Raw genomic sequence first — 22,198 nt, 5'->3', positions numbered from 1 at the left:
GTGTAATGTGACCACAGGCCTGATTTTTTTTTAAAAGGCGTCTAAACCCCAACACTCATACAAACACAACTACTCCTCAGGCACAAACACCCACACGACCCCAACAGTGTCATCTCAACCAGTCACAAACTGGTTGTCGCTGGTTACTGACTTGCCATCAGCCAGGTTGACGCCTCGGAACAGTGGGTAGTCCTCGGGGGCTGGCTTGCCATTCTGGTCCTCGTACAGGAAAACAGGCGAGCGTCCCAGTTCGATACCGAGCTGCTGGATGCCCTGCTCGCTGTAGATGGAGAGGAGGAAGGCCTGGAGGCCGGCCTGGGCCTTAACCAGAGCCATGATGGAGAAGTTCTCTGGGAAACGACCTACAGATGAGGGACGGGAGGAGGGAAAGGTTTAGATGAGGTGACGGCAGTCACGAAGTCAAGGAAAGATAAAACTAGAATTTAGTGAACAGTAGACAGACCGGGACCGTGCTCCAGAACATTGACTTATCAGTGGAAAGAATGGAAGCAGAAGACAGAGGGTACAGAAAGAGACAAAACAGCTTTCAAACAGGACAAGTGAACAAGTGGCTGGTGAAGGAGGAGGATGGAGGATTAGTGATGGATGAGAGTCGGATAAGAAAATGTGAAAGTGACACCAGTGTTGATCTTAAATTGGTTTTATAGAGAGAGATTAACAGATTATGGAATATCAGACTAAAGTCCCATGTGAATGTGGACTTTGAGGATCCATCATAACCGGCGGGTTGCAGCTGGAGCAGGAAGAAGACTAAACCTCAGATAATGAGCCCAAAATCAGCTTCGACTTTTGAGGATTTTTCTTCACAACCACATAAGTGGCACTATCTCTGGTCTCTCTCCTCACTCCGGGGTGTCAGACAGTTCTCTGAAGTTAATTTGTTATGGCTCTCCCACACAGTTTAACTGCGCAACACATAATTATACTTTATATGCACCACGAGCAGGGGCGCACAGCAGCCGCACTAAACTCCAGAGAGCTCAGTTTTAAAACACATTCAAACATAAATATAAACCTGTAACGATAATTGTAGGTTTCTGGAACTCATCGTTTTTATCAAATATTAAGCCCTTGGTGTGAGTTATCGTACGACACAGGAATGTTAATTTCTTCAAATGTGTTTCCTCTTTTCTGAGCAAACGCTCTTGTCGTCAAAATAAAACAGATAATAAACTTTCCTTGCTTTAAAAAGCTGTATGTTCATTATATTTTAGACAATAATTGACTGTTCCACTGCATTTGGTGGAGTTATTTTCAAGATCTTGTTGATTTTCTTAATATTTTTTACAGTACTCTAGAGCATTAAACATATATTTGCAAAGTTGATCTACTTATCACTGCAGACAAAAGGATTTAACCCTTAAGTTTGTTATTGTGCTTATATCAAACCCGATTACCACAGATATGTAAGGTGTGTTTAATTCTACTGTTGCTATGGATACAGCAGCACATTGATTGAACTGTGTCAGGAAACTCTTCCAACTGTATGTTTGGAGACAACTCGTTTAACCAACGGATCCCTGCGAGGTCCAAACTAGTTTTTTTTTCAGTCTGAAATTCCTAACACAAAACCACGAAGTGCAGTGAAGCCTGAAAAAATATTTTTTGGGGTTCTTCACAAAAAGATAAAACTTTGAAATCTGAGACGTTATCAGACCTGCTGTTTAAGAAAATCACATGATGAAAGAATGTGACATGTTGAGGGAAAATGTGAAAAACTGAATAGGTTTAAATATCTTGATTTTCCCTTATTACACTTCATTATAGTATTTAGAAATATGTTCTTCCATTTGGAAACCAAACTTAATACGATACTAATATTTAATACATAAAGGAAAGTTTGGTTTACTCATCATGAACTACTGAATAGTTATTTTTCTTTCTAGTTTCTGTGGTTCTGCAAAAAGGACCCTGATGATCCCTCCAGAAAAAAGAACCTCAACCAGCCCTCCGGCCGGTGCAGACGAAGCCTACTGTACCTGAGAAGAGCTGCTTGGTGGGGGCAGAGATCTGCGCCTTCTTGGTGATGCGGTATGCATGGTCGGGGTTGCCGGAGCGACGGGATGTGCAGAAGCCGGGGACTTTCTTCACGCCCTCCGGGAGAGAGGGGACCTGCAGAGCCCGCAACACATCCACCGGGTCTGAGGGACAAAGCACGAGACCAGACTCTTCATTATACAAACATACTTTCTTTTAACAAGTAGCCTATTGGAATTGTTGCCCTGCTTGTGACACAGCATGTTAATGCAAACATGTAAACGTGTGAAATGTCCAAGTTGAAACTTTAAGCCCCAGAAATCCTGTAGTGTTAAGACACTGACGTCTGTGATGATTTCAAACGATGGGAATCTAAGATACAACATCTCGCTGTGACTCCCGGTTTCTCAGGAAAGAGCACAATTTTTCTGGTGTTTTTCCAAACTGCTCTGCAGAAGGCCTGTCATCTGCTGGCAGTATAGAAATCACTGTTTAAGAAGTTTCATCGTCCGCTGCAGAAAATCTTTTCAGCTGCAGTGACCAAACTTCTCCCAGATTATCAGAAAAAAGTCCTCTAGACTGTTCTCTCAGCGCTGATGTGATATAGACGCAGGTATATGGAGCGGTGTCCACACTGGCTACCTCTGTACATTTAGGTGTAACTTTAAGAAAGGAAGCTCTGTGCCAGGGCAGATGGGCACCAGGCCAAGCTGCAGCAGGGCAGGTACTGAACAGCTCAGTGTAAATCCTAGCCGAGACAGAACCTGCTATTCTGCTCACATTTATTTAGCTGTTGACGTGACAGTGCCGGAATCAAGCGAGTGTTTGAGGACACGCGATCATTTCACAGTTTAACCTGACACGCACAGACGCAGGAATGCAAATATACACAAAGGCACACACACTCCAGGTACACAGCTTCACACACACACACACACACACACACACACACACACACACACACACACACACACACACACACACACACACACACACACACACACACACACACACACACACACACACACACACACACACACACACACACACACACACACACACACACACACACAGCGAAACGGACACTGTCTCACATCCCGTCTCCAGTTTCACACCCTGAGGTCAACCAGTCTGTTTCTCGACCTTCAGTTTGACTGGTCGGCTCAACGGCACAGCGTCAGTCAGCTCTCACTTCTGGAGTTCAGGGTGTGATTCTACAATAAATCCTGTATTTGTAAAAACAATTTCCATTAAAAGTGACCAGGTTTCTCAAGTTTGATTTAATTTCCTCAACAATTAAACCGCTTGTGGAAATAAAGAGCGGCAGTGACACACAACAGGGCAGAAAGAGAATCAAAGTCATGTCCTTTAAAATCTAACGGACAAATGTTAGAAAGATCATTTTAAACATGATTTACAGTTAGTTTAATAATCCACAGCATCACGTATTGGGCAGTTGTCTTATAGCTCACATGACTTGTGACTTGTTACTGTCTTGTAACGTTGGGGAATGGGGCGCCTGTGAAAACAGCGGCACACGGCTGTGGTCAAAGGTCAAAGGTTATAGGCTCAGTTTTGCTGTATGTTGTTTTACAACATACATGCTTAATGAGATAAAAGGTATCTTATGAAATATAATTTTTTTGTCAGTTCACCTTATACATGCTACACATTTTAATCGGCGGTCCAAAGATTCGGAGACGTTGCGTAGCGAACTGACGCACATTGTGCAGGAAGGCTTGTACAATAAAGTCGACCATAGACAGTAACATCTTGATGTGAATCTATGAGACCAGTGATCAAGTCTTCAACCAGTGATCACACTTCTCTGACCTCCCTCCTCCTCCTTCCTGTGTTTGAGAGAGAACTAACTTTACTGTGAAAAGCCAGTCAGATTAATTTACAGCCAGTCAGCTGTGGCACAACAGAGCATTTCACAGTAACATTGTGGCACTAAGCACATCACATATACATTGTCATCAGACAATAGGGTAAGGGTTATGTTAATGAAAATTTTTTAATATATTTCCGGCAACAGTTTGACTAAATCAACGAGGGCAACAATTTGTGACAGTGTCAATCAGAAACGACCAAGATGGCAGATTTTATAATACAGATCCACAGTCAAAGACTCATAACCCCTAGAAACAAAATCCTCGTATTGTGTTTCTCAGCCACTTACGATTCTAATGTGAAGATTCTTCATGTTTCTCCTAATGTCACGACTATTCCACAGTGGTGCTATTGTTTAGGTGACACCCAGTGGTGTCAGAATGACCAGCTTACACAGATGGTAATATTTATTCGAACAGAGCAAATGGTGCGTTGATATTTTGCCTCAGGGCGTCTCTACCACAGACCGAGGAAGAGGAAGAGGAGGGAGAGATGGGGTGGATTAAAGGAGGGAGAGAGAGAGAGAGAAGGGTGTAGTAGAGGGAATGTGTCATGTAAATGAGGTTGAGATTGAGTGATTGGTGTTGTGATGCTACATTCAGAAAACGTCCCTAAAAAAAACGGCTGGAATTAACTGAAAGCCGAGAAGTTAAAGGAAGCAGGAAAGTGGCTGGTCCAAAAAAAAAACATACATGGAGGACAGGATTGAAAAGGGATGAGGACAATTTTATCCATAACACAACATGTTATAATATCAAAATCAGCAAAAAAACAAGTTTCCATGCTTTTCTAGATATGTGTGCAATTCCAAGACGTCCCAAGTCTCGAAATGCATTGAATTGTTTCTCTCCAAACTATTCAAGAGCTTTGTAGATCTGCACAGGAATGCTGGGAATGAGAAAGAGGAAGAGGGAGGGAGAGAGTGGCTCAGGTAAAGGTGGTGTGTGTGTGTGTGTGTTCAGGCAGTGACAGTAGCCAGCGTGGTTCTGTGATGGCAGGAGACTGTATCAGATTGCAGCCCGAGCTCCCCCAGCACTCTCCCTGCACAATGTGCCGCTCTGTTCTTCGCTGGCCGACCAGCTCACATCTGCAGCCGGGGCCCTTCCTGCCTGGAGGACCACAATCACGACAAACACACAACCACAAAAATAACACACAGAGGTGCACACACACACACACACACACACACACACACACACACACACACACACACACACACACACACACACACACACACACACACACACACACACACACACACACACACACACACACACCTCACGAGACGAGGAGTCACAAATATGAAACTAGACAAGGTAGGAAAACAGACTGCTGCGGGGCACAAACTCTACTTCCTTCTTACTCTTCTCGCTCCATCGGTCGCTCTGAACCATAAGCGCTCACAGATGTAAACGCTGCCCAATTACACGGCTGCCATTAAGACAGGAAGCAGCGCTCCCAACTCCCAGGCACATAAGGGAAGTCACCGCCTTGCGCATGTAGGTAGAGATTACAGTAGCACAGACAGTTATTCCCACTGACAGCAGGCTAAAGTCCAAAGACATGTGGCAGTGACACTGGAACACCCATGACTTAAAACTACCGATTGTTGATTGTTTCATAAATTGCTCTAATCCATAATCGTCTCTGTCCTTCTTTTCTGAACCCTCTTTACATTTTAATGTCATATATTTATTTTTAACAGCTAAAACTAAAATAAAGAATCTGAGTTTGAAATCATGTCAGTAAGAAATCTCTGCAGTGAAAAAAACACGTGTGACTGTCAGGTCTGCAGTCGCACTGTGGAATGAGGTGTGATGATAAAAACTGCAATAAATTCCAGTGGTGATTGGATTATCATGGTTCCTCTCAACCGCCACCAGATGGAGCCATAATAGATTTAATTAACTTGCGGGCAGGCTCACAAGACACAGACACACACACAGACACACACAGACACACACACACACACACACACACGCGTACACACACACACACGCGTACACACACAAACACACACACACACACAAACACACACACACACACTCACAGGTGTTTACATGCAGACACACTATGCCAACACACACATTCTCACAGGAGTGAAGGATGAATGGGCTCACAGATGAAGGAATTCTTCTTGTTGTGAAAGATTATTAAACATTATTATCAATAAAAAGGAAAATTGCAACAACTACATATTATTTTCACTATAGATTAATCTGCCGATTATATTATATTTTTGAAGATGAATCGTTCAGTCTATGAAGAAGTAAAAACTTCCCAGAGCCCGAAGTTATCCCTGGAATCCCTTGTTTTACCTTGACCTTTTACCTGACTTTATCAATGGTACAGTTCCCCTAATACATTGTCTTTTGGTCGACTAAACAACTAATCAAAAAGGCAACCCTAAGAGTTGTATTTAAAAATTACATGTTTCTACCTGAATATGTAGCACGTGCGCACACATGCACGCACACACTTCAGAGCCTGTACAACTAATGTGTGTGTGTGTGTGTGTGTCTGTCCTTTCCTCCTCTGGTACAGCTGTGTCAAATACCAGACACACACTCCAGCTGACACGTTGACCCCTCACCTCTCACCTTTACACAACGACCACGTTGTTAGACACAGAGCGAGCGGGATGTACATATACACACACACACACACACACACACACACACACACACACACACACACACACACACACACACACACACACACACACACACACACACACACACACACACACACACACACACACACACACACACACACACACACACACACACACGGATGTATGTGTACATCAATACTATATCTCAGTCTTTCAGTCTGCGGACACTTTTCCTTTTGCTTTCCAAAAGGCATAAATGACAAAAAGTCAAATATGAAAAAACACAAATATCACAACTGACCATAAACTAAACTCCAGTTGTTCCTCGATCACCAGCTGCGTCTGCGTCCGCCCAGTCGACCACGAAGTGCGAGCACAGTTCTGACTGTAGGTTATAATTTCCAAAATGGAGCTCTATAGTTACCATTTATTTATAATGCTTCATGTGCACACAGAGAGAAAATACATTTTGGGTTTTTTGGGGGGGGCAGATTAATTATCATGTAGATGTCGCTCCATGTGACCACGTCTGACTGGCTGCTCTGAGGGAAAAAGAACAGAACGGACCTTTGTACTATATGATTCTGAATGAATCCTGAGCTAGGTGCGAACATATTGTTTCACTGAATTCACCCAATCACATTAAATGACTCAACAGTATGATGAAATTATTTCAGAGTCAAAGAGCAAAATGAAGAAAGAAGAAGAAGAACGTGGAGGAATCTGAGCCTCGATGACGGCAGCAGATGAGCGTCACCAGATCGTTTGAGTAGCAATAGTGTGAGTTTTTAAACATGAAAGTTTAAAACAACCATCCACACACTTTGCTGCAGCTGATCACTGACGAAACAAAGGAGCTGATGAGAGAGTTTGATTAATGATGAGACATAAAATGTCTGCTTCGCCGAAAAACTGAATGAAACAATGAAAGTGCCGGCTGTTAACTGACCCACAGTCTTTGGGCCTTTGCTTTTAATTGTTTTAATTACGGGCATCATTTCAGAGAATACTCTCTAACATTTGAATCTTACATCTCATCGGTCATCCTCACATCAGACAGACGTCTAAAAACCAGGCTGCAGGTTTCCTTCCATGAGGACACAAGAAAAGTTACACAACTCGCACACAAACACCAAACGGTTACTATGAGGTTAGGTCGCTACACATTTCTAGTATCTGTCATATCTTAGTGAATAACCTGCATCCCTGCATTCCAAGCTCTATTCCCTTCTATTGACTTTCTACTATCCACTGTGCACCAGTTTGTGGTCTGTGCCCGTCTGTGTGTGTGCAGCCGGAGGAGGATACCGACTGACACCGCAGGGAGCAGGAGACAGTCAGCGGTTCACAGACACTGAAGCAAAGGGCACAAATTAGAAACCCGTCTTTGAGATAATTGATGTATCTCTGAAAGTTTAGCACTTAGCGAACAAAACCCCACAAGCTGCTTGTGTGTCACAGTAAAGGAAGGAAAAGCTCTTGTTGAACAATTTCACAGACAAAGCTACAGAGAGATGAGATTACTAATTTCTAAACGGGACCACTTTTACAACCCTATAATCTGATGCAGATTACACATCATTTACAGAATGAATGAAGCCTTAAACTTCGCATAATATTTTGTTCAAGTAAATCTATCCATCTATCGCTCTAATCCAAACCTTGAGCGCTTTACAGCCAATATTATTAATATGACAGTGACTGATCCTCCCTACACATCAGAGTCTAGTCAAGGAGGTGACAAGTCAGACAGCAGTGGGCCGGGATTAAATTACAATCATCATCAACATCATCATCATCATCAACATCATCATCACTGTTTATAGCAAAACCTTATCTCTGTGGAAATCCCCACATCGGAACTCTCTACCCTGCACTCTGGGAATCTTTACGGCTGTAATTTACCTGCAAACACACAAGTGAGGAACGTTGCAGGTAAAAGGTGCATTTGCATATTTGCATTTCAGATAGTCCAGGAGAAGTTGCAGGGGGGAAGAATATTGAATGCTTAACTTTGGCATGTTTTCTTTATTATTAACTGTGCTCTGTCTTCTAATATACAGTTGCCACTGTAGTGCCACTCAGTCTGAGCACACAAGCAGCTGACACCAACATTTACAGTTAGACTATTTCAAATGGATCGACTGTACAGAATGTCTGGAGAAGAGAAGTACATTAACTCACATGTAAAGACCCACAGCTGGCCTCCACGCCCTCCTGCGCTGACTTCCTAGAAGCAGCTAAATAACAGTGACTCGGAATAGCATCCTATACGCAGACAGTCTGTCATTATAAAGTTGGCACACTCTGCTGCCGTGCTCGTACAACGTCTCCGAGGATCGACGCCTAAACCATCACACACACACACAAACCACAAAATCATCACCTAGGAAAACCAAGAAGAGGCAGAGGAACTATCTTGTGCTTCTCTCTGTTCCCTCCAGTCTGCAGTGCTCGTGTGCTTCTGCCTCAGAAGTGTTTACTATATCTCAGCTTTGACTTCTGTGTGGGGTTTTTTTTTCTTTTTTTTTAACAACCACCATTTGAGTCTTTATCTGTTGGTGCAAATGATGAGATGTTGCATCTCTGGCTGGGGTTAGTGAGAGACTGACGAGAGGGAGTTAAAGAGAGTAGCGTTAAATCTGGAAAGGAAAACGATGAATAAGATGCTGCTGTAACAAGTGTTACAGGGAGAAGAAGAAAAAAACAGGCTACTAAAAATCTTTTTATGGCATCGCAGGCAGCCCATACTCCCAGGCTTTATTTCACCACCAAAGTAGCAATCTGACATTACACATGGTTTAAGTGGGGGGGTTTCAGCCACGGCTGAGGTCTTATCATCCTGGCAGAGAAGGTGGAATGTGAGTCAGTTCTGCCTGCAAGGCTCAGCTCAGGGCGAAAAGACTCAAAAACTAGCTGAAAGCACCTGATGCACTCAGGAAAAGAAGCCAAATGGTGAGTTAAAAAGTCAGCTGCTTATTCCTACAGTACCCATCAAAATACTACAAGGCCGAAGAGTAAAATCTTAGACATGTGATGATGGCTGACATGAAACAGGGCACATTCATCTGGTATATTATACTATTAACATTATCATGGTTAAGAAAAAATAATGGTGGAGAGATGGATGAATGGATGTGGATCACCGGGGCCACGAGGGCCCATGGGAAAAATGATGAGGAGGCAGGAAGGGGGGGGGGGAATCAAAGGGACAAGTTAAAGCCTCCAGACAAGTGACCAACAGCAGCCTGGAATACCACACACACTTCATACAGTCACAGGAACGAGCTGCCAAAGGCCTCTGCTCTGCACATATAGTGGCTCTATTCACAGAGAGAGGGAGCAGGGTTATGTTGTGTTTAGCCAAACCCAGACAGGCTGCCCCTTTGAGCAGCGCTCTGCTTTGAAATGAGGTTGGGGAACATCCATGTCAAGAAAATATTGCCCTCTGATTTTCCTCCTCCTTTGAAACAAAACTCGTCTTTCATGCCTGCGGAGGCCCGCTGCTCTCCGGCTGACTCCTCCTCCTCCTACTAGTCTTCATTCTCCCAGGGAAGAGAGAATAAACATGAAGGACATTCTAAACCACTTTCTTCTCTAAATCGGTCTTCCACTGCCCCTGGGTGGGGCTGTTATAGTCTGCACTAACATCTGCTGCTGCACCACACTGCGCGCGCGCGCACAGGAGCGCGCATATACGGACAGCGCGCCGCCACTCAGGTGACAGGATGGGTTCATTTGCGTCACCGTGGAATGATCACCGGCTCACTTTTATCTCCAACACCTGCGCGCGCGCGCACGCGAGCACACGCGCGACCATCCCGACGAACAGCGACGCGCGTCGAGCTGCTGCGCACAGAGGCACATTCACTGTAGATGTGCGTTAGATTTCCACACCCTGAGCCGGGAGAGAAAACACCCACATAGCGCACACACGCATGTGCACCAACAGAACTGTACAAAGCGCACATTAACGCGGAGACACACTGACCGCTTTCACTCCCCAGAAACCCCTTCGAGCGAGGTGCGCTCCCTCGTATAATAACCTATTCATAGAAAGCAAAAAAAAATGTCTCAGGCCTCCGCCTCCAAAATACACACGGGAGGGAGACGACGGAAAGGTGCAATCGCCTCCTGCCATCTGAAACTGAAAACTGGGGGCTAAAGAATATACACTGCAGCAACTGTCCCAACAAGCAGCAAGGTGGAGAATTAAGAGCCACTGACGAAAAAAATGAATACAACTGTTGTGCTCTAAACCTGCACAATGTGGCTCAGCCAATGATAAAGTAAATTTCCAGCCAGCTTCAGATGAAGTCATTTAAAAGGTTGATTGACACATGAACGTATGTATATACGTATATGTAAATGTGAACTTCTGCCTCACTAAGGTGCAACGTTGTCTGAAGACCACAAACCGAGTAGGAGACTCCAGCAGCCGGCTTGTGTACATTTTCCGTTTTTGTGCCCTGAGAGACGATTTCACCCTCTTGTTTGATCCGAATTTTATTTTTTTTTATTATACATATATATATATATATATATATATCATATTCAGACAGCACAATCTCAAATAAAAAAAGACATCTTAATCTTCAATTTCATATCTTTATTCCCTGGCGTACCGCGTTTCATTCTGCATCAGAACCGACGTGGACCTCAGGTGAATCAATGGATTCTCTGTTTTTAAATATATCCCAAAGACCACTATTGGTTCGTCAGGGAAGTGCAGCAGCATACAGATCATTCTTGTCACTCTGAGAGCGCAGGTGAGGAGAGGAGGAGGAGGAGGAGGGGAGTGAAAAAGTTCATTGCAGTGACGGATGCACAGGCTGAACTGGTAAACACCAAGTCAACCGCACAAGTTCCTCACAGATTAATATTCTACTGCAATACAGGAAAAATAATAATAGTAGATATTTCATAAACGAGATGACAATCCTCCACATAAGCGACTGAAGCTGCTCTTCGCACCATCTCACCCCATGTCCCCCTCTGAGACTACAACAAGCACAATCCTGTCAATGACTTAGAGGAAATCTTAATAATCAAATGGACTTTATTCATAGTCAGCTTTAGGGAAACTGAATCACCAAGAAAACATCTGGATGCTTGAGATGTTTCGACTTGTGGCGAGTTGACACCTGTCAGCCGCTGAGACAAAAGTGACACCGGAGGAAAGTATGTTCAAAGAAGCGACAAAAAAACATGATGGGAAACGTAATAACGTGTTTGTTTTGAATGTTTTCAACGCCTCTTCATTGATTGATGGGGACCGTGCGTAACATCCATTATCGGACAGGGTATATGGCATAGCTGACCCGATGAGAAAAACAACTTCCTGAACCCACAAATAATAAACATAAAACAAGGCCGGCGTCATTATTCTCTTTGTTGTTTTTTAAGGTGAATGATGACTTCCATATTTCACCCGTATCACTTTTTCATATTTCGTAAATATCGATAATTATCAGAGAGAGAAGTAAAACAGAAGTTGCCAGACTCCAAGAGCAGAAAGTAGATAATAACAGAATATGTAAGTAACGACATAACAAAATCAAACTGACATATCTGATCACTGTTGACCTGCAGCTCTTATCGCTGACCTCATTTCCAGGGGAGAATCAGGTGTGCCAGTGTCCGATAATGGATGAAGTGAGCATTTATTACGCGCGCGTTTAATCCAAGTCGACAAACAGCGAAGACAGAAGAATGCTAAACACAAAAGGTGTTGACGATCTGCCCGAGTCTCGTTTAAGAAGAGCAACAGACATCTCAACCATCAATAAGAGAAAGTGTCTCACCTGCCCGAACCACGGTCGTCTGGAACACCACGAGCGCCACGGTCAGCAGGGCAAAGGATGAGAAGTCCATGAGCCGTGGTCTCCGTTTCTTCCGGAAGGGACAGTCTCCAATATCCATAGTGCGGCGGTGGTTTGTCGGCCCCGCGGTTGAGCTGTGGATGTAGGATACACGGTGGAAGTTATCCTCTCACAGAAAGCCAGCCGACGAGAGGGACCCGACGGAACCTTCTGCGAGGCAGCGGACAGCAGAAGAAGGCACGCCTCTGGAGACTCTCCTTCCCTCAGTGAGTCACCTCTGTCTGTCTGCGTTCATGCACAAAACCTAATCACTAAATCAGGGGGGTGAATAAATACTTTTATTTGAACGTGTAACCCCTCAGTGCTGAAGCCCCATTGAGTCAGAGTGGGTACGAGTACCCGAAGTGGAGAGAGCCGCAGAGAGAGACCTGGAATCACGCTCTCTCTCTCCCTTCTCTCGCTTTCCCTCTCCCCTTCTTTACTTTCTCCCACGAGTGAGAGCGCGCGCGCGTGTGTGTGTGTGTGGAGAGAGAGAGAGAGAGAGAGAGAGAGAGAGAGAGAGTGAATGCCAAGGGGGGCGTGTGCGTAATTGCGCCCTCGGCGCACGCAGATCTACGTTGTACGAAGGGGCGTCAGAGAGCGAGCCGCTGTTCATGATAAGCTTAAACAAATATGTCACCTCGCACATATAACAATGACGTCTTTCTTTTCCACGAGTTTTCACGTTGCTCATTCAAAACCCCTGATTCTCTCTCGACACTCTGATAGATTCATCTTTACCTTCTCCACTGTCCTTGTCTGTGTGTCTGTGTCGCGTGCAGAGGGAGTTTATGATCCACGAAGGACAAGTTCAGGTAGATGTTACGTTGGAGAGCATGAGCACGCACCGAGTTCAGCGGCAGCAGTGTTAATTCGTCCAGCCAGCCAATCAGGCTTCTGTCCGCTCCAAACACCACGCCCCTTTCATCCAAGCCTGTGGAGCTCTCCTCCGGTTGTGATTGGTCAGTCCCACGTGGCCTTGTTTTGCAGCATCAGCTCAGGTGCACATGGAGAGGGAGAGAGAGGGAGAGAGAGGGATAGAGGGAGGGGGAGAGAGATGAGTAAAAATGATTTGGGAATCTCTGTTTGTGCAAAATCCAAAACCAGATTAATCTACAACAGTTGACACTGTACATTTTAGCAGATGTTCCTCAAACAGGAGGAAATGGTGCATTTTTTGGGGACTGTTAATATATGTGGGATTGACTCTAGAATAAACTATAGAATAGAACTGTATTCATCCCACGCTGGGGAAATGTAATTGTCACGGCAGCAGAGTATCACAAAGAGTTGCAAAAAAATAAATACAATAAAATATAAAGGAAAAAACAGTTTCAAAAAGTTATGTACATATAAACATAGAGCAAAAAGTATTACCAAGTGAAGGAAGATGTGCAGTGGGTTGAAGTAACAAATATGCTAATATATATACATATATATATATATATATATATTTATCGCACAGGATGAGATTAGCATAGATGTGGTGGATGTAAGTATCTATATACTACAGAGGATGATAATGAATAAAGTGTCCTTGTTTATGATTATTAAAGGGATATGTCCCCCAGTGCAGCTCACTGATATGTTTTTATAGTTTTTCCTATACTGGAGCTGTTGAACACATATGAATATGAATAAGATAAACAGGATCAGACTCTGGCAAAAAAAAGTAAGTAAGAGAAATGCAATGAAATGATAGATAATCATAACAAACAACTACTGTATCACATAAATGAGTTGAGTCAATGATAAGTCAGAAACTATTACGCAAACGTTAAATAGATTTGAATGGGTCCTATTTAACAGTATTGTTGTTTTAATATTCTGTCCTTTGTAGGTATGTGGGAACTGCATGTTTCAGACTGAAAGTTTTTCAAGCCACTGATTATATTTGGTACTAGAGAGTTTTCAAGCCACCGAGACGTAAACTACTGAAGCTACTTTGGCGGTAATTTCTCAGAGAGACATTCCTTTCATCGTTTCAAAGTGGCTTTCATATCCCCACCTGTCATAAACACTTAACAGCAGCAGAGCGATCGCCTGTGCCCAGCCGTCTGCCCTGTAAATGTCTCCGCGCTCACACAGCCCCACGGTTAGTCACTTTCTTTGAACGCAGACTTCACATGCACAAAGCAGTAATTAACCATAATCACCACTCGATGCTCTATAGCACTCGCTGTCCTGCTACCTCTCATTTCTTCTGCCCCCAAAAAATGTCTGTCTCGTTCTCTGGAGGGAAATAAATAAGAGTGATGAGTTTGCATTCTGTGGTATTTCTATGATAACTCCCCTCACTATCACTCTTTCTAATGGCTAAGCAGCAATAGAGGAAAAATGTAGAGGCATAAAAAAAAGTACAATTTAGCTGCTTTCCTTTCCCTTCGGGTTAAATGGAAATCTAAACATTCAGACAGATTTCAGACAGATTACAGACAAGGGATTATTTATGTGTCTCTTTCGAAATGAAAGCAACCAAGTCAGACATCAGTTTTTTTGTAGTTCTGCCAATATTTGACCTAAAATGGCAAATGTATGAAGATAAGTTTGTATATCTTTCTACAAAATGTGTTTTAATATGTGAAGGTTGGGTCACAGAAGTTTGCAGACATTAAAGAGAAGTGCAAGTAACGTTTTTCTTACAACTGGTAAAATATTTCTTTCATTTCATATTTGAGCATTTGGTCTGTGATCTCATCAATGAAAACCTTCCATTTTATAGGTTTTCAGTTATTGGGCAAAAACAGCTGAGGTAAAATCCTTAAGTAATTTTTGAATAAATGTAAAATGTGGTCTTAAAACTAAGACATTTCTTTAAAATGCGACATCAGTATCGCGGCAAAAATTAATCATTGTAATAATTTACTTACTTAGAGTCAGATCAGCTGGCAAAGACATTGGCCAGGAATAATCTGTAGCTTGAACAGTACAAACCATTGTTGTAAAACCAGGTGATGAGAATCTATTGGGTTAGAAAATACAGATTAGTAATATATATTTATTAGTGTGACATAAAAGTCCAGCAGGCTATGTAGAGAGGCTTCAATCTATTTGACTGAATGAATTCATACCAGTCGCTGGATATTGGTCATGCTTCATCATAGGTTGTTTTGGTGAATTCAGACATAATTTGCAACGTGATGCGATACGAAAAATGTACGATACGAAACGATACAATACGATTTGATAAAAGTAGATACAATACGATGCGATACGATACGATAATGCAACAAAAGCATTTTGGTAAAAATAAGAAACACCAGTAAAAATCTATTAAATATGCAACATAGACATAAGGAAAGATAAAAATAGGAACAATACAAACAAGTGGAAATAGAGAAAAAAGCTGGTAACAGTGGAGGAATTTCAGTAGTCCGACTTTAAGTAATATCTTGAAGACATTTTCTTAAACCCGATTCGTAGGAAATCTTGAGATATACAATCTTCTGTAGTATGTTGATGTAAAGAAGGACACATTCAAAATATTAATATTAAAATCTCAAATCTTAAAACTATCGTACAACATTGTATGCACCAGCAGCATGGATCCCTCCCAGGTTTGTTCCAGCCGCAGACATTTCTTTTCCTTCGTTATATGATTTTTGAAAAAAATCTTTTTTTAGCTGATTCAGAGACGAAGAGAAAAGGGACACGCTTGGGTTACGACGGCCATGTTTTAGGTTCTGTTCAGCGGTAAATATTCTGCCTGTGAGCAGCATACGAAGCTGCCAACAAAACTTGTGCTGGTCTCTCATAAGAAAGTACAGTGGTGAGCTTTGATGCAAACAGAATGAGAAGGAGCAGCCGCCGTGTGATCGTTCAGGCAAAACCATCAACTCAGCAATTACCCATCAGCAATCATAAGGACACTGAGTTTTTACAGCTGTACATTACTATATATAAAACCAAAAGTGAAATATAGAATTTCATGTTCTCGGCTGTAGAAGGAAAAACCATAAAAGATCTCTTTGTTGGAGTTAAAAAAAAGAAAGAAGACAGAGGGTCAACAGAACAGTGGAGAAGGTGAGAAAGTGTAGTCACACTTTAATGCAGTAAAATGTATAAAAAATATGAATCAGAATTTTATCATTTGTCTAAATGCAGAGTTGGGTGTTATTTTCCTCCTTTTGTAGCTTCACATAGGAGTTACTTTCTCTGCGAGGGCATTCGTACTAAATCAGAAAGTCCAGGAAATGCTCCCTCATGGCGGCAGCGCTCGGTTTTCATGTTTGTCTTTCTGGACACAGTGGATTGAGTGTTGTTGGGCTGTTTGGTTCTAACCCCCTTGTGCTCTGCAAGTAGATGCCACAGGCTGTAAAAAGAGACACCCCAAGAGACATCTGTGGTATGCGTGTGTGTGTGTGTCTACAGTGTTTTGTATTCACTTCAACTGAAACACTCACATTCATGGGTTGTAATCACAACTTTTGATGAACCCACGGTTTTGTCCTGGACAAGACAGGAAGCGGTGGATTCTTCTTCTGTTTGTTTATTGAAGGAAAGTCCAGGGTCAATGTTCAGGGATGCATTTTAATCCTTTTCTTGATGTAATAGAGTTTTTTATTATTATCGCATAATCATGTCATGATCTTTGTGCTGCATTTAATGCCTGAATTTTGTTTTACGACTAAAGTTGACTTAAAATATTAAAGTAGGCTTCTTCTTCAAAGTATATGATGCTTCAAGTAATTTGTAAAAACTTGATTTTCAATAGCCAGTTAAGCCAACAACAACATTCTCAACGACTGTGTCTACCCTTAAAGTGGCATTCCTCATTGTTATCATTCAAATACTGTATGTGTCAAATAATATTTGCTGGTACTGTATGTCAGCTTTGTTTCCATCTCTCTACACATGACCTCGGTTTGAAGGCTTCTCGTGTCTCTGACTGACAGCAGGTTCACAACAGGTACGTGAGAAGGTTCCTACCTGTTGTCAAACTGAATCTGTGGACGTGTTGACGAGGATTCAATCAGCGACTCTGCGTTTGGACTTGGAGAGTGAACTGGAGGAAATACATAAAAACACACAAAAACATCACAGCTACATATACTTATAAATCTGATATTTCCTGTCAGGAAACAATATAATGTGGTTGTGGTTTTGTCCTGAACCAACTTTTAAATAGAAGAAATGCACTTTTGTTTTTGCTCAACTCATTTTAAAAAATGAAGACGTTTTTGGGGGTTTTCACAATGTAACAGAAACAGACAGGAAGTGATGCTGTGCAGCGAGGACAAGCGTCTGCTGGACATTTCAACAACAGATCATCGCAACCACAGTTGGGTTGATGTTGTGTGGTGTGATCTGCAGTGTGACAGTGACAGCTGTACCCAAAGACACTCCTGTACAAGTCACACCTGGGCGGAGTCATTGGCTGCCTATAGTCTTATTATTTGCATGCAACAAAGAGGCTGTTGCTTCAGATCCTGTTTGACTGTTCATTTCTACTTTCTAGCTAAAATAAAAGTAATTGAGGTACCTTGAATCAATGCTCGACATCTAAATGATAAAGTAAAGTAAACTTTTGATTAATCACTTCCTTTGGAAAAGAAATGTGCGCAACTTTTTATTTGTTTGTTTTAATATGTTAACTCTGTGGCATCTCATTAACCCTGCGTCGTTACAGAAGAAAAAGAAAGAAAGAATTTGGCTTTAAAATCGTCACGTGTAGTTACAATGTGAGGGCACACTCCCTTACCTAAATGCAGCATAAAACAACCCGGCCACACAATCCACATTATAGAGGTACCACAAATTCCAAAGGACAGGAGTCTCCCGTCTGCCACCGCCACCAGCATGACCTCATCACATCCCAGTGACCACTTCACCAAGAGGTGAGGCCGCTCACATGTTCTGAGCAAGTGAAATTATCTGACTATTCCAGAAGAAACTATGTGTAACAGGTCAATGTGAACCCTCCAATTATTTAATTCTAGTTTCATTGTGGACCATATTTGAATTAATAAAACCTTTTCATTAACCGAGCAGTAATTTAATGTTTCATAAGGACCCAGAGACCACAAGGTTTTTCCCTGTGGGGGAAGCTGCCATCAGACGTGGCCACCCACCAGCCCTCCGTCCAGTCAGACAGCAACTGGAATCTCAACTGGCTGTAATGTCGAAGGGGTGAGGAGCATCCAGCTGATACAGTGGTCTGCTGTGGAAACATCTGGGTCAGTCCGAGCAGAGGGCGTCTGCAGAAGGAGAGCAAGAGATGGCATTAGCTCCTGGAGACGGACTCAGCAAGTGCCTGTGGGCAGCTCTCTCTATCTGCGTGCCATTTCCAAAAGAAGAACCTTGTAATTACAATAAAGCGGCCATATTATATTGCTGACTTCCTTTAAAAAAGTCTGTATTTTACTGGGCTGGGCTGCAAACGCGCACGCACACACGCGCACGCACACGCACGCACGCACGCACGCACGCACGCACGCACGCACACACACACACACACCCTGCTAGCCACAACACTCCGAAATAGATCAGAGCGAGGGATCACCTCAGAGGAAACGGAAAAAAGTAGTGGGCTGATACCCTAACAATGGAGTCAAAGAGCGTGTGTGTCCATGTGTGATGAAACACACAATCTGCTTGGTGAAGAAGCTGTTGGAGATGTGCACAGTCAGGTAAAATAAAAATAAAAAATGTAGACAGAGAATGGCTCTTTTATTTTGGATCTGGCCACTGAACACACCCAGCTAACCACATATCTTGAAATAGGCAGGAGAGGAGGAGGAGGAGGAGGGAGAACAAGGGGCGAGGACGGGGCAGAGCGAGGGAGGGGAGGAGGTGCAGCAGAGGGTGTGTTTTTCTGTGTGGGGCAAGTGTTCACGATGCGCTGAAGTCTGCGTGCCAACTGATGTAGAACAGCATGTGCCATACTACAGTTCATCTATGAGCACACAGTATATTTTTATTAAAGTAAACCCGCCTTTTGATATTTGATGAGCTCAACGAATTGAAAGTTTAAAAAAGGGTATGTGTGTTCGCATCTCTCTCATTCTCAGCATTCATTACTGCCTTTCAACGCCAACCAATTCTTTTTTTTAGGGGGGGAGGGGTCAGCTCCCTTACCACTTGATGTTAAATAAGGCAATATCGAGTGAGGTCCAAGATTTGCTCAATTTAGCACAATTACTGTACTGTTAGGAGGTAATTTGCCCAGATGGTACATAATGGCTGCAATAATAAAACCCTCTCTGTATAACATGAAGCAGAGAGAGTTATAGTTATACTGAGCCACGAGGAGAAGATTTTACTTCAAGATTTTACACAACACAGCAGAAAAGATTAACAGGGTTGTTAATGAACAGCCCAGAAATAACTGGAACTGTAAGTAATTGTCAGTGTTCCGACAAGTAGTTGTAACTACTTTTCTTTTTTTCATAAGTGCTGGTTAATATTAAGCCTGAAATAAGCACATCTGAACAGATGGACGACAGAGATAGGACTCGTACGGAGGTTTGAGTAAAACTGCTGTCTGGCAGGGGAGGAAACGGCCATGGAAAGGTACAGGCTAAAAGAAAAATTCTACAAAAACTCAGGAATGAATAGAGAGAGAGGGAGAGAGAGAGAGAGAGAGAGAGATGGGGGAGAAGAGGAGGGAGGATGGGTGGGCCGAGAGCTGGAGGTGGTGGGGGGCACATAGGCATGCAGAGGGTGAGAGGCAATGAATGAGGGCCATTGATAAAGAAGGAGAGCGGACAGAGGTGAGGGGAGGCAGAAAGAGAGGGAGAGAGCGAGGAGGGATCAAAAGGTATTTACACTGAGAGTCCAGCAAAAAAAAGTGAGGGGGGAGGGAAAAGGTGGAACCATGGAGCGATGGAGGGATGGATGCATCTGTAAGTGACCTACTGACTAAAACACAGGGTGGGACCGTGGTGACTTTGACACTGCAGAGTTGCTGCTTTTTCCACAAATGAAGTCGCCCCAACAGAGGAGCTGTCGGAGCAGCATACAGGGTTTCTCCTCAGATCGACTGTGCAAAGGTCAAAACAGTTTAAAGTCAGCGTCAGAGGTTATACTGTCCCTGTATAGACACACAGTCTATGTCTTAATTTCATAATGTGATCATAAATGTTAGGACAGATAATCAGTCTTAACACCTGACTTCAAAAGAAATTCCCCTTCACCCTTGTCCCCCATCACTTCAACAGCTCACAGTCAGATTCCATGATCTCGTTTTAGACCGAAACACCTTTTCACATTTCTCTTACTGGTCTCTTGTGCTGTTGAGTTTTGCTTCAGTTCATTCAAAATCACCAAACTAGGGGGAGAAAAATTGCAATCTCATCACCTTTTAATGTTAAATTATGGGGGGACAAATCCTCCCAAAGTCTGGCACAGGGCAGCTAAGACAGACAACATCCAGCCCTCTACATGTCTGTGCCACTGGTGCCAGCAAAACCAGAAAAGCCCAGACAGATCCCCTACTGTGATACGCACAATAAAGTAACCATTTCACAACGATTAACAAGAGATTAATCTGAATAATCTTGTGAGGAGGAGACACTGTGTACTACCACGCTAAAATCGTGAAAATAAAACCGTGCCACCTTTTCATTTGTTGTTTTGATTATCGTCGAAACACCAAACATCAGGCTGATGGGAAGGAAACATTCTGGACAGACTCGGTCAAACACTGAAAGAAAATGAAGTGACAGGAGGAAAGAGCAGACTTCCATAATCCAGCGTGCTGCAGTGAAGCATCTCCACAAGGTGAACATGTGAGAATGCTGAAGAATCCAGAGGCACTTTGTTGAACACTTCCCCACATCACAAGCTGCACAAACTTGCTTTGTTTGGGTTACAGGACAGAGCTCCTCCTCGGCTCCGCCAGCATTTCTAGAAAGATAAGATTGTGAATGAAAGATTGTGAGGGGGATGAAAGAGGAGAACCGGTGGAAGTATGTGAAGCATCAAAAGTATTCAGCTGGTTGAATGGCGAAGGGGACAGAGGGGGGGAACAAAGCCCGGCTGTAACCCAGACGGGTCGAGGCGAAGGTCAGGTGGGTCGTCTTCCCATCAGAGTGACACCTTGCTGAACCTCGACCAGCTGACCGGCACAAAGACCTGCGGAGGAGCCGCAGCAGATCTGAGTCCGTTTTTCACACCAGCTGCTCAACTGCTCTTTTCCAGACTACGATGACCTGCGGCCTCAGCACGTCGATTGGGAATGATTGGTTACATTACAGGAAGTATTTCATCCCAAAATTAGATAAACCACCAACGTGAATGAAACATGAAAAGGGCTCCTCAGCATATACATTATCAGGTGAGGTCCATTGTGACGGATTCGTACCAGTTTGTTCACTGCTGAAGTCCGTGAACAACCTGCTTGTATGTTGGAGAAGAGATGTGACGCTCTGACACTGAATTAACTTCTAACCCAAACCTCTTTGAACTAACTTGTCCTGCCTGGACAGAAAACCCTAAAAAGAAACCTGCTTCCCCAGGTCAGTGACGGCTCAGGTCCACTCTCATGGACAGTGAGGAATGCACCAGGGGAGAGGGAGGGAATGTACCACAGGGGTGTTGAGGAAGGGGGTGGGGTGGCAGCGGAGGAAACACAGAGGGGGGAAACAGAGGGGTCTTTTGTGAGACAGGAAGCTGCGGAGACCAGGGCCCTCGCTCATGGGTACAGTAGTGGAGCAGAGGAAAAACCATGGGATGTGAGAGAGACGTGACTGAAGGGATGAAGATGGAAGTGCAGTGAGGAGGGAGGAGAGCTCGGTGGATGGAGGACATGACGGAGCGGAGGACACCAGGGAGGTGGTGGACTGAGAGATGGGACAAGTGTAAAGGATGAACAGTGTAGAAGTGCGTTATA

The 22,198-nt window shown here is 43.4% G+C and overlaps 1 protein-coding gene across 10 annotated transcripts in view; it reads right to left on the bottom strand.

Annotated features, from left to right (window-relative positions):
* Window positions 1–22,198, bottom strand: part of col11a2 (collagen, type XI, alpha 2) — a 52,719-nt gene that overhangs the window by 27,362 nt on the left and 3,159 nt on the right. For 8 of the 10 annotated variants that reach the window (XM_035621211.2, XM_047330313.1, XM_047330312.1 and 5 more), the window contains exons 4-10: window positions 18,438–18,563; window positions 17,296–17,371; window positions 16,770–16,847; window positions 13,215–15,328; window positions 12,310–12,461; window positions 2,001–2,162; window positions 152–362 (exon numbers count right to left, since the gene is read on the bottom strand). In XM_035621211.2, coding sequence (XP_035477104.2) covers window positions 152–362; window positions 2,001–2,162; window positions 12,310–12,427 — 491 coding nt within the window. In that variant the 5' untranslated portion in view covers window positions 12,428–12,461; window positions 13,215–15,328; window positions 16,770–16,847; window positions 17,296–17,371; window positions 18,438–18,563. Of the gene's footprint in view, window positions 1–151; window positions 363–2,000; window positions 2,163–12,309; window positions 12,462–13,107; window positions 15,329–16,769; window positions 16,848–17,295; window positions 17,372–18,437; window positions 18,564–22,198 lie in introns of all 10 variants that reach the window. The other 2 variants (XM_047330311.1, XM_047330309.1) reach the window with 2 other exon arrangements.

Source organism: Scophthalmus maximus, chromosome 22 (assembly GCF_022379125.1).
Source record: "Scophthalmus maximus strain ysfricsl-2021 chromosome 22, ASM2237912v1, whole genome shotgun sequence".
Classification (NCBI taxonomy): domain Eukaryota; kingdom Metazoa; phylum Chordata; class Actinopteri; order Pleuronectiformes; family Scophthalmidae; genus Scophthalmus; species Scophthalmus maximus.
This window is presented reverse-complemented; position numbering and strand designations above follow the sequence as displayed.